Source organism: Triturus cristatus, chromosome 2_1 (genome assembly GCF_964204655.1).
Source record: "Triturus cristatus chromosome 2_1, aTriCri1.1, whole genome shotgun sequence".
NCBI classification, from domain to species: domain Eukaryota; kingdom Metazoa; phylum Chordata; class Amphibia; order Caudata; family Salamandridae; genus Triturus; species Triturus cristatus.
Genome location: NC_140581.1, coordinates 266,792,281 through 266,806,060, shown reverse-complemented (window position 1 = coordinate 266,806,060; position 13,780 = coordinate 266,792,281). Strand labels below are relative to the sequence as shown.

Here is a 13,780-nt window from a genome sequence, read left to right as displayed (position 1 = left end):
GATAGAGATTTAGGGGCATATTAACAACGGCCAGCGATAATTATCGCTGGCCGTGCTTAGCAATAATTTTATTATCGCAGGCTATCTCTGGTATTTATCGCCCTGGTAGCGCGTTATTAACAACGCTTACTCCAGGGCGATAAAAATTGTAGAGATAGCGAGGTTATCGCCCTTTTGCAGGGAACATCGCTGGTTTTCCAGTGATGTTCCCTGCAAAAGGGCGATAACCTTGCTGATACGACCCACGGGGTTGTATTAGCATAATCAACCCCCTATAGTAGGGATGGCTAAGTCAGGATTTTAGCCGACGTTAGGTTGTGGCGAAAACGGCAATTTTCGCCAAAATCTAATGTGTGCTAAAATCATGTGGGCTGCCTTGTAAATATCGCGATGTAAACATCAGCGATATTTGCAAGGTAGTCCATCTTGGGTACGCCCAGTAATGCCCACTTTGCATCTCATTGGAGATGCAAAGTGAGGCGTTGGGAAAAAGGGTGCTAACATACGATTATGCATGTTAGCACCCTCTTGTAAATAGGGCGCTGGTTTTATCTCCGCTTTTTTGGCTTTGTAAGCCAAAAAAGCGGAGATAAAGCCCTTGTAAATATGCCCCTTAGAGTTTTGAGACCTCTTTTTTTCTCCGCCCCACCACACTTGACAGATCATCCCAAACTTTGATTGCACAAACTAGGCAAAAGGTAGCACTTTTTTAGAAGATTTTGTGAAGATTCGTCAAACGGTACCAAAGTTTTCAGCAACATAAAAATGCATTTCCTAAAAACTACAATCCTAACTATATTATATATGTATGTATATGTGTGTGTTTGTGTGTATGTGTGCGTGTGTGTGTGTACATGTATATATCAGTTAGTTTTCCAGTGTGCATACTTGAGCTTAATAACCAGCAAAAACAGTCATAAACAAATGGGGGAGACCACACAGAAAGGCTGTGGCAGTTCTCATTATCCAAGCGGAAGGGATGTATTCAGACTTTCCCCCCATAGACAATCATCAACCTATGGACTTCTCGGTGCAAATAGTTTTATGGTGAAACCAGCCTTTCCACCAATAGTGTCTAGCAAGTATCCCACAGAGGAGTGACAGCGACCCCATTCACTGTGAACCTCCCCTTCTTGAGATTACCCCCCTGAGATTTCTTGGACACCCTAGTACGGACCCACACATCTGCTGCCCTTCCATGCTTTCTGAAGGCAGTCATCTTGGAGTCTACTAGATGCTGGTGTAACTCTGAAGAACAGGTACTCAAGATGTTCAGCTACATACCCAAATTGTATTGCCCATCATATGTTTACACTTCACTGTCCTTCACCCACCCATGCAGCTTTTTCAACGAGATGTCTAACAAGTAATCCCCAACAAGACTGTTGTGAATCGTTGTGGGTGTTTCCAACCTTCTTACAATACTCTTCAGGAGTGAAAACAAACTCATGCACCAGTGTATCCTTCATGAGGGGGTAGGGTTTTGCTACCTCCTCATCTTCAGTTAGGGGTGTTCCCCTCCCCAGTGTAGGCTCCAAACACCACATCAACGCTCCCTAGTGCTGCAGTGAAGCATTTGTCATTGTGATCCTCCCAGTGTATTGGGCTGTGGTGGGGATGCTTTCCAGCGCCACTAGACTGCATTAAAGGGCACTTTTGGTGCCCTCCTTGCATACTCGCCTTGAGCCGGTTCAGAAACCCTTATCCTTGGGTACTTAAGGGCTCCCCTCTGGGTGGGTCCTCAGATTCATCGTGTAAAAGGACTCGCCTCTGAAACCAAGACACTTTTCGACCCTCTAGACACTTGGACTTCGTTGGACATCGACTGGAACCGATACTGCATCAAGGAAGACTCCTGCTGCTCCTGGTCTTGCTGTTCTTCAAGCCATCTGCCTCGTCTGTGTCTGTGCTTCCCTTAGGTTCTCCAGAAGATGTGTGAGCATCAAGGGCATCTGAAGAAATCTCCCTTGGAGTGAAGGAGTCACTCCCCTGCATCTGCAGGCACTGCAAAAAAGTTGACCGGTCTGCTGCTCCTGTCGTCCTATGGACTTCCCAAGGCTCAGCAACATAGGTGGTGGTTCTGCAGCTCCCTAGAGGCCTGACCTGTCTTCTCTGCAATTTTGAAAACAGTATCTCTTGTCAGAGCAACTGGGACCAAACCCCTTTGCACTGTTCGACTTGCCGTTGCCAAGGCATGTTGACTCTGCACTCCAAAGATCTTTATGCAACAAGAAGCCCCACCCTCCAGCACCTCATCCCTTGAAGACCCGCATCCTCATTACGTCCCTTGTACCGTGGGCCTCCATCTTTGGTGAGCTGCCTGAGGTCCTCTTGTGACTCCAGTGCCTTTGGCCTGTGGGCCCTCTCACGGTTCTTCATTTGCTTCAGTGGGCTCGCCTGCTTGCTCAGTGCCTGCTCTGACTCTACTGCACTTGGTGAGTCCCTTGGGCCTTGCTGGTCCCCTCGTTTGCATCTCTTTGCTTTCCACGCCAGTTGCGTCTACCAAGGCTTGTTAGTGCTCCCCTCGGACACCGACCACCTAGACACCGACATCCAATGTGGGACAGCTTGTGCATAGCTCCTGGTATTCCTCAGCATCGCCTGGTCCTCACAGCTGCAGCGAGAAGATCATCGTCTTCACTCCTGTGCTCCCTGCCAAGGGTGGGCATTGTGCTTCCGTGCCACTGGATCAACCCCGAGTGGCATAGACTCTGACCCCTCTGCGTGCAGGTTCTCCTCTTCATAAATACACTCTTGGATTCCACCGAACATCTTCAGAGACTTCTCCAGAGGCCTTTTCTCCAAAGTCCTCCATTGACGTCTATGGCAGGTTCCAACATCACTTCACCCCTCTGCACCAAGCTTCCTTGGTGCAGGTTCCTGGGGCTTCCACATGTTGGGTGGCTCTCCAACCTTCAGTCCTCCAAAGGGTTTCTTCAGGGTCCTCTGGGAAGGGTCCTTCTTCTTTAAAACTGCAACCACGACTTCTCTGTTGACTTCCCTTGGGCACACGCCTGTGTTTCCACTCTGCACACAGCCTCCGTGGGGTTTCTGGGTACGTACCTAGGGTGGTTCCTTGGTTCTCCAGCTCCTTTGAGTCTTCTGGTCCAAGTACCGTTCTTCCTTGCAGTTTGCATTCCACTTTCTTAGTATATGCTTTGGTCTGCTCCTGGAGACCAGTGTATCATTGTGCTACTTACCTGGTTGTTTTGAAGTATTCTTGTGTATATTGTTGATATCTGCGGGTAGGAGATATACCAATGTGTTAGTGATTGTGTTGCATAATAAATAGACTTATTTCTATAAACACTGTGGGGTTCTTTTTCATCTAATCTACACTGTCGATTAAATGTGGTAAAACAAGCTGCTTTACACCCCTTTAAGATAAGCCAGAAGGCTGCTCTCCACAGCTACCACTTGGAGAGCTTTCTGTGGTTATCAAAGACCACAAAAATTACCAGAAGGGTTGCCTGGATTAGTGCAAGGTGCATCACTCCTTAGAGTAAACACAATATACTAAACTAGCTTCCTACAGATGCCACAAGGGGTCACCCCAGTCAAATGTGTTACCTTCTGACTGAGTCTATATTATGGAAGTCAAAATCTTCCAGCAGGGATAGGTGATTGACTGTATATGGCGAAATTCTCTTTAAGTTGTACAGCTGGTGAATGAGGACCTGCTGAAGCCTCTGGGTTGACAGAAAAAGCTCAGAGAGAGAAATGTTCATTTTTGCTGCTGAAGTTCTTCTGTCGGTCACATACTTTTCATGCTGTTACCCGATCAAGATTTTTACCTTCGGATGTAAGGTTTTTTTTGGAGCTGAAAATCCTCCAGTGAGGCAAGCCTGCAAGATTTCTTCGAAGAAGTTGATTTGAAATTGGACACTCTTACTGCAATGTCCCATTGAAGCTCTGGAGAGACTAAGATTTCTAAATTCCAACATTTCACACTTTCTGGAGCAGTTCTTCTTGGTGTCTTCTAAGCCTTCTAGGACCTTAGGTACAGCATGTAGGGGTAAGAACGCAATGCAGCAGAGGCCATGTGCAATTGCTACTGGCCAGCTGGGCACTCAAAGAATAAGGCCTCTTGCAGCTTGCTGCATTCCTGTAGCTACACAAAAGGTCTGTCAAATGACACTTGGAGTTCACTTCTCAGTCCTGGGAACAAATGGGAGCAGGTTCAGACCTTCAGGTCTCCACACAGATCACAGACAGCAGCTCCAGACTTTTTCTGTTCAGCCATAGGTCCAGATGTGTACTGAGGTGATGGGAGTCAGGGGCCATTTTTGTAGAAATCACTAGGCAGTGGGTGGGGTGACTAACAGACAGTCTTTAAACAACAGGCACATATTTTCCAGGGATACCCTCCCTCGATTGCAGCTCATCCTATTAGCCTTACTGCAAACTAGTCCACAGTTCTGAATAAAATCTAACATGGAAGAAACTTTCTGTCCATTGGAGGGGCTGGCAGCACAGTTAGAGGTGTATCTTCGGAAATGAGCAAACTCCTACTCCTCAACTATGGGAAACTGATTTTTGGTCAAACTCCCCCTCCCACCGGAATGGTGCTAAGTTAACTACACTGTACCCTTGGATAAAATAACTCCTCTTCTCCAGGTCTCCCTTTACACTTAACTATGAATTAGCAGGTCTCACCCTGGTACCTTTAAACTTAGTGTAGTCTCTCAACCCTCTCCAACTGCCTTTCCCTAGCTGCAAGGAGTCACATACCTCACTTCCAGGTCTTCCTGCCAAAAGTCCTAGTGATTATTTATCCGTTGACAGTAGGGCAGATTCTGGCAGGCTAATGATAATGAGCCTACTGGAGCTTCAGGCAGGCAAAGTCTAACTTTTTAAAAGCTACTTTCCTGTATAATTATCAAAACTCCAAATTCCCATTAAATTGGATTTCTAATAAATATAAACATTTGTTGAATAATCTTTGTAACTTATCCCAATGCAAAGTTAGAAAGTATAGTATTTTATTAGCACATTAGGTTTTAGCCTAGAGCCAGCTACAGCTCTTTACAGTGAAAATTACGTTTGAGGCTAATCACCCAAGCCAACTTAAAATTCTTACATGCTCCTCTTTTACACACGGGAAATCCTACCTCATAGGCTACAAGGCCTACTTAGAGGTGGCTTACTTAAAACTTCAGTTTTATAAGTAGGGTTCCTTCCTGTCAAATAAAGATTATTTTGACAGGTTCACCTACAGGTTTAAAAGCTATGGCAGTCAGCCTACACATGTTATCCTGAAGCCATGTTTTTCCTTGTTAGCCTAGTGAATGGCACAATAGGTGTTGCAGTCTGCAGGTGCCATTTAACTTTCCATACCATTGTGCACCATATACTAAGTCATATACACTTGGGACTGCACAGCAGTAGCCCCGTGTGCTGAATTCAGAAATTGTCAGGCAATACCAGTGAGAAAAAAAACAGAAAGAGTAATTTTCTTATATATAGATGCAGTTCTCCTTTACTTGGTACGCACAATAAGGACCACTATCAAATGTGTGTCTCACACATAAGAGAGCACCAAGCACGTTGTTCACTGGAATACCACTGTATTGTAATAATATGTAATGGTCCTTATGGCTAAATAATGATATTGGATTATTGTATTATGGACCATAGTAACAGAGTGGAGATTACAGTGAGTAGTACAATAAACACTGAAAGTTGCAGACCTTTCTTTGCTTCTTACATAGCTGCTCCAAAGTAGTTTTATGATCTGGAATATGGGGCCATGCATAGGGTTTGATTCTGAAATTAGAGAAATATGAAAAAAAACATAAACAATTAAAGTTAAAAGGCAGCGGGCACTGAACATGCCAAACAGTACAAAGCAGTGCAGACATTTACAGTTATATGCATATTTTCATTGGTAATTTTTATTTATAAGCGCTCCAAAGAAACAATAGTGTCATAAAGGTACTGTGGAATAAACATAGAAACAAGAGCATTGGCAGAATTTCCTCAAAACTTTGGGAGACTAAACTCAGTCTACCATATCAAGATGCATCTGCCAGGAAGGCAGAAGTTTACCTGCCAAAATTGCAATATTCACCATTAGGAAAACCACTTTTGGGAAGAAACACTCCATCAGAAATGGGTTCTATAACAGAGGCACGCATGGCTGAACCATGCACGCCTATACAACACGGTTCCAACCATAAATGCATCTTAACTATGCATTCCTTTACCAGGCATGCCTTTACCACGCTTGCATTTGCCAATCTTGCCTTTACAAAGAAAGTGTGCGGAATAGGAATATGCGTGGTAAAATTCACCCCTACCCCCAACCCCCTTCCCTAAGCCCTAAAGTTCTATCCCCCTACCTCGCCCCCCCTGCCCTGAGGCCTAAAACCTATGATGCCCTACCTTTAAAACTACCCATTCCCCTACCACTCCCCTGAGGCCTAAAACCCTGCCCCTACCCAAAACTACCCCGACCTCAGCCCCCCCACCCTGAGCCCTAAAACATACCCTGTGCTGCCCTTAAAACTACTCCTATTCCTTCTCATGCCCTGAGGACTAAACCCCTGCCCCCCTTTAAAAAAACTACCCCGACCCCACTGCCTTGAGCCCTAAATCTGACACCCACCCCTAAAAACTCCCCCTTAACCCAGCCCCAGCCGTTAAAACTACCCGACTCCTTCCCCCACCCTGAGCCCTGAAACCCTGCCCCCTTTCAAAAAGACTGCCCTGACTCCCCTACCCTGAACACTAAAACCGCCCTCCACCCTTAAAAGCTACCCCCCCAACCCGACCTCAGCCCTTAGAACTACAACAAAGCCCTGGGCCCTAAAACCATGCCCCCCTTCTAAAAACTACTCACCCTATAAAGTCTCAGTTTTATAGAGACCAAATATTGGTCCTACATCGTGACAGTTATCACCCTGTGACTTTTTTGTTTGATTTCTAACCCTGACGAAGTCGTGGGGGAAGACACCCAAATACGACTAAATACTTGTAAGCAGAGGGCAAATAATAAAAAAATCCAATATTTACCAATAATGGAAATAGACAATTGAAGAATAATTACATAATTGTGTATACAATTTTGAGTGAGCTTGAGGCTTTTTAACTACCCCACATTGCAGTTCAACATGGTGGGATAACTTCTCTCTTATCCTAAACAGTGGTCTCAGGTTAGCTACAAAGCAAGAAAACCAACCGAGACTAGTCATGAAATCATTTATAAACTAAAGGTTTAGGGGAAAAATATAGGGTTTTTTTTAGACATAGAGTAGACCTAAATGTGCTATTATATCCCCTGTCACCATATAGAATACCATGAAAAGACAGATGCCGTTTGAGGCCATATAAATCTTATTGACATGATTCAACAATGAGAAGATTTCGATTTTTTGGATATTATTAATTCTAGTGCATCAGGTTTGTTCCATAAAGTTCTCAATACTTTATTTGAAGTAAAAGATCCAGGGGCAGATTTACAAGCCGCTTACGACAACTTTACGCTGCCGTTGCGTCACTTCTCTGGTGCAGCGGTGTCGTAAACAATGCACCACGTTGAGACAGATTTACAACTAAGGCGATTTAAATCTAGGGCGATGCATCACGTTGTAAAGCCCTGAACTACATTATACCTGCGTCAGGTATAATGTATGCAGAGTGGGCGTTCCCACGCAGGAATGCCTTGTAAAAGTGACGCAGTGAAATCTACAAGATTTCACGGAGTCACTTTTACGACGCCACTCTGACAAAACCTTGCACCTGCTTGAAGCAGGCATAAGGAGTGACGCAGGATGTTAGAAATAGGCATTCCTAACCATTGATGGAGTTGCATCGTAGTTGCGACATGACTCCAGCAATGTGCTGCCCTTACCCCGAATAGATGCATCACGCATCTGTATATCCTTGCGCTGCATTGTAAATGCGGCGCATCCATGGTGGCGCAAGGGTTATTTTACGGGTCGCAATTTAGCTGGCACATCCCTGCTAATATGCAGGGATGCGCCAGTTCTTGTAAATCTGCCCCCCAATATCTTGTTCTTTGTACACAGTGGGAATCTCTAACTAGGCCAACATGTGTTTCCCAACTTGTTTACTTTTTACGTTGCATCCGCAAGACCCTCTCAATTTTAAAACAGCAGTATGCAGATGACCAAATATTTCAATAACAACATTGCACATTACATAAGGTCAAGCTTGTTGAGTAAACACAAACGTATCCCTTAGTTATAGCTATGTCCCAAATGTTTTATCTATTTCTTGTGGCTGTGTGCCTCTCCGGGGGATATTACAAACCAGAGCATGGTGGGACAGGATGCTGGAGGTTCACATGCCTTGCAATGCAGAACACAGATGAATATTATTCTGATCGAAAGAGTCAACAGATGACCCGAGGTAGAGGGATGTGAAGGGAGAAGCAGCACTTCGAGGAAAAGGCGGTAGAGCAAGGAAACATATGCACTTTCATGGAGTACTTAGTGCAAAAGTAAAAATGTATTCCCTAAATCTGAGCATGAGAAGGATACATCATACAAAAGAATGGTAAACAGTCTTTGTTCCAGGACAGGGACCAACACAAGATGGACAAGATGGGACAAGGTGAGCCACTGAATAAGAAGCAAGCAAAGATGAGTGCAAATAAAAACAATCACTGGTAAGCAATGGGGGATGGGGAGGGGCTGTAAGCCCATTGTAGGTTCTTGGTAAGCACACGATAGGTCTTTCGCAACCAGATAGCTATCAGGGCCTGACAGGTGAGACCTGAAAACTGCAGCTCCGTGTTGTGTGAACAAGGAAAAACTGTACAAACGCAAAATCTACAATGAGTTGCGTGATGATGATGTCATGAGCAGGCTCACCCAAAAACTGCTGTTTGAACGTGACATCCAAAACTGGGCCACTCTATTTTAGTCTATTGGCTTAGTGCCAAATACTTGAACTGTTTTTTCTGATAATTTTCTCTTTTGTACTCTCTTTGCATGCATTATCAAGGGACTGGGTAACAAAACAAATAGTTTTAGATTTGTGTGTAAGAAATTGATTGCTTCTGGGTCTGTGATGCTTTGCGTCATGGCTATAGTTTAGGCATGTGCGAGAGCTGGGGCTATGGTATTGTAAATTTGGGCTAGGATACTTCATGCACCAGTTTCAATGGTCAGATCTAAAACCTGGCTGAAGGGGAACCAGCAGTTTAGGTGCCGTACATTTATTAAAGGTAAAAAAGGCGCAGGTATGGGGCTCCCTGAGAGACAACTGGTGTTTAGTCATGTATGCCAAGTGAAAATTTAGAGAGAGGTGACAACAAAATTTAAAAAGGAAAAAGATGAGGTGAGTTTTATTTTGTATTTCAAGTGTTATTTGAAGACTGATTGTCTTATTTAGGGCAGATGTGGTGGAGTACCCTGTCCTTCAAACCATTGGTCCACTCGCCTCATTTAAAGTCGGGCGGACTGTCAGATTTCTGTGAACATAGCCCCGATTGGCACCACCAATGGATATCTTGCTCCAAAGGCTTGATGGAACAGGGTCCAGCGGAGGAAGGACATAATACTGTGCGCTATATTTAAGGTGGATGGTGCACTGCATTTTTTTCCTGTACTGTTCCTGAGGGAGTTTGTTTTTTAAAAGTCAGGAAAAACATGTTGAAAGTTTGGTGTACGTCCGTCAAAACCCATGGCAGACATGCACCAAACTTTAAGCAGATTGAAAGGAACCACAGCTACAGCGGTTCCTTTCAAAGTACAAAGTTGTCTGCTGGGCTGGCTGACCACTCTGAATTTGGTGGGTGGAGGTCCATCAGAACGGTGAAGGTAATGTCCTCTGCCACCCTGAAGGACACTAGTCCATCTGCCAAGCTCTAAATAAGGTGCTAAGGATGCATGCCACTCCACCGCCTGTTTTATTTTCCTTGTTATGTGAGGACGTTTTAAGGCATTGTTAAGAAAAACCTTTGACATATATTGCTCTTACTACTACTGAGTAGTAATTTACTCCCTGGACCTTTGGTCTGACGTCTCGTATAATCTCAGTATTCTGCGTAATAAACTATGCAACATTACTTGTAAATAGACATGTCTTTCAGGAGCAAGTCTGATAGTGCTGTCTGTCATCTAGGGTTATGGTATAGAGTTTGGCAGATGGTTTACTCCATCACAATGTGGAAACTATCCTGTCCACTTTATTTCAAGTTTTATGTTATGTTTTGCAGATTTGCAGAGTGCACTTTCACCCGTGGGTATCCCTGTGCTGAGCAGGTGTGGGTCTAGTTAAACCTATGGCCCAGTGGGCTAAAAAAAAAATCCCGGTCTTCAGCTTCTTGTGGAATTCAAGAAAGTGAGGAGGAGACTTCTATTTGTAGCATCAGATCATTCCATGTTTTGGGAGAGATGTAGGAGAATGCTTGACCGTCGGATATGGTTTCCTGTATGTTTGGGATTATGCAAGCAGGAGTCTGGACGAGCGGAGATGTCTGGAAGGATTGTGAAAGCAATGCAATTGTTGAGGTGTGCTGGTCCACTGTTATGCAGTGCCTTGAAAGGGTGGGTTGGAGTTTGAATTGTCCTCATTTGTGTATGGGGAGCCAGTGGAGCTCCTTCAGGGGTGGTGTAATGTGAGTGCAAAGTAGGGGTTTGAGAGTGATTCTGGCCGTTTACAGTGAGTTTTTTGTTGATCCAGGCATAGAGGGTGTTCCTGTAGCCCAGCTTGCTTGTGATAAAGGTGTGCATGGCACTTTTTAGGGTGCTGATTAGGAGCCATTTGAAAATCTTTCTCAGCATCTTCAGGGTGTGGAAGCATGAGGCGGTGACAGTTTTGACTTCATTAGTCATGCCGGGTTTTCAGTCGATGACGAGCCCGAGGCTCTTTTGTCTGGGTGGAGGGAGACAGTGCTAGTTCTGTTGGCTACCAGGTGGAGTCCCTTAATGAAGTGCTCTTCCTGATAATTCGGACAATTGGTCTTCATCCAAGGGGCAATTTCAGTCATGCACGCTTGAACTTGATCTGGGTACTGGGCATCTTATTCGTGAGGGAGAGAATGAGTTGTGCATTGTTGGTGTAGGAGAGGATGTTGAGGTCATGCAAGTGGATGATGCTGGCTGTTAGAACCGGCGGTCTCTAGTTGGCAGAGGTATACACTTCTGACAAATAGGGACCAACCAACTCTAGTCAGGGAAAGGGGATTACACACTCAGATAACCCCTGCTACCCCCTTGGTAGCTTGGCAGAGCAGACAGGCTTATCTCAGAGGCAGTGTGTTAAGCATTTATGACCACATACAGTAATAAAGTGAATACACTACAGATGGACACGACACAGAAGTTATTATAAAAATAGTATTTTTATATAAGGCTTAGCACAAGACCAAATAACGACAAAAATATACCACAGTCTTAATAAATACTCTTTGGAAGGAAAAATAATAGTTCAAGTAAGGTTTCTTCTTGGCAAATAGTTCTTTAGCAAAGTATTCTTCTGAGCACAGTTCTTTGGCAACAATGTAACCCCCACAGGAGTCACACGACGTCGAGTCTACAAGATTCCCAAGGTTCGGCGTCGACCGCGAGGAGCGCTACGTCAAGCCTGGAGTCGCAACAGACCCCACAAGTACAGTACCTTGAGAACGAAGAAAACGAGGATCCACGGCGTCGAGATGTCGGCGTCGAGGTCGGCGTCGATCGTGCCTCAGAGTCGGGTCAATCCGCAGCGGCGTCGAGGGATGTCGGGCCGGAGCAGCGCTCACGGCGTCGAGAAGGGCGTCGAGTCGATGCGATCAGCAGCGGCGTCGGGACGGGGTCGCTTGGAGGCAGAGCCGATACTCACTCCTCACTGGCGTCGATACCGGCGTCGAGACGGGGTCACTTGGAGCCGGGGCCGATACCCACTGCTCACTGGCGTTGCTGCTGGCGTCGAGACTGCAGATTTTCCCTTGTGTACTGGAAACAACACTTTCCAGCAATTCAGCAATTCAGTAGATGGTGAAGTCCTTTGGCCCTGTGACTTCAACAGGAGACTGGCACTCTTCCAGTCCTTGGAGATTTTCTAGCAAGTGTTCAGAGAGTACACACCAAGTTCCTCTCTCCTTGTTCCTTGGCAAAAATAAAGAAGCAGCTTTCAGGTTCCTCCACAGCAAAACAGCACTCTGGCAGAAAGGGGAGGCAAGTCCTTAGATCAGCAGGCTTCTTGTCCTTGGTACAGGTTTCCTTGTCAGAAGTGATCTGAGTTCTTGGTTCAGGGGTCCTTCTCTTATACCCCTTTTTCCCTTTGTTCCCTTTGTCCAAGCAGGGCGATTCCCACCATCTCAGGTTTGTTGTGGGTGTTGCCAGGCAGAGGCACCTGGCCTATTCACTGGGCAGGGCAGAGTCCTCAGCCGCCCAGCAGGAGGCGGAGCCAGTATTGTCACCGGTAGGAGCAGGGCTATCAGTCGCCCAGCAGGAGGCGGGGCCAGTATTGTGTCAGGCAGGGCAGGCTACTCTTCCCTCACTCTACGTGTAAACGCCCCATTCACCCCACACTGACTCACTCAGACCTCTGGAGCCACCCAGCCCCTGACACACACACCAAACCAGCAGAGACCGGTAGATAGTTGGACAAGAAAATAGCCACTTTCTAAAAGTGCTATTTTCAAACATAGAATTTAAAAACCATCCAGCCTAAAGGGTGTGTTATTAAATTCTGAGTTCAGGGATACTAAACTCGACTTGCTACCATGCTCCCTGAGTCAGATAGATTATAATGGAGTTAATAATCAGTCTGCCCAGTCTGGCCTATTGGAGGCAGGTAGCCCTTCAATAGTGAAAAACGAAAATGGCTGTAATTCACTATTAGGTCATGCCACACACATCAGGGCATGACCTACCTTTTACCAACAATGCACCCTGCCCTAGGGCCTACCATAGAGGTGTCTGAAATGTGGCAAAGGGAAGGTTTAGAGACTGGTAAGTAGGTTTCCTTACCAAGTCGACATGGCAGTCAGGGACTGCACGCAGGCGCCGCGGTGGCAGGCCTGAGACACATTTTGCACGCTGCTTCTGTGGGTGGCACAACCAGTGCTGCAAGCCCACCAGCAGCAGTTAACTTACACGCCCTTGGCACGCGCAGTGCACTAGACTAGGGTCTGAACAGTAAGTCAACCAAGCCAATCATGGTAACACCAATCAACGTAACAATTTAGCATAGGGAGCACTTGCACTGTGGCACTGATCAGCAGTGGCACAGTGCCCAAAGCAATAATCCAGCAAAAACATCGTAAACAGAGGAGGCAAACAGAAAAAATGGAGGAGAGACTCATGCCAATGATGCCAGGTCTAACACTGGCTAAAGGAGTCATGCAGGCATTAAAGAGGATCGGGCCCAGAGAGGATCCCAGAGAAACTCAGCAGATAAAGTTGTGGGCGTCTGAGTTGTATGGTACCAGGCTGACTAACTGGGTCATTCCAGTCAGGAAAGAGCAGATGCATCAGAGTGCGTGTTCCTGGATTCTGATTTTGTGTAGGGGTTGAATGAGCATCGGTGGGAGTTGCGGAAGAGGTGAAGCTTTCAGAGTGGATATGAGCATGGAGCTGATGGGTTGCAGTCCTCTAGAGTAGGAGTGGTGGGAATAGGGGTCCTATGGGGCCCTTAAGTGGATGGACTTCATGGTGGCAGCAGTTTATTCTGGGGTAATGACAGGCCCTTTGGTTGGCATTAGTTCTTTGAATAAGATCAGGAGATCTTCCAGGTACAGTTAAGGGTTGAGATTGCTGTAAATGGTGGTGATTTTCTAGCTGAAGAATTGAGTGAGATTGTTGCAGAGGTCCTGTTAGGT

At 45.8% G+C, this 13,780-nt stretch overlaps 1 protein-coding gene across 1 annotated transcript in view; it reads right to left on the bottom strand.

Annotated features, from left to right (window-relative positions):
* IL7R (interleukin 7 receptor) overlaps positions 1 to 13,780 on the bottom strand; it is a 492,420-nt gene that overhangs the window by 41,167 nt on the left and 437,473 nt on the right. Inside the window, exon 7 of the mRNA XM_085631005.1 lies at positions 5,691 to 5,766. Coding sequence (XP_085487131.1) covers positions 5,691 to 5,766 — 76 coding nt within the window. The remainder of the gene's footprint in view (positions 1 to 5,690; positions 5,767 to 13,780) is intronic.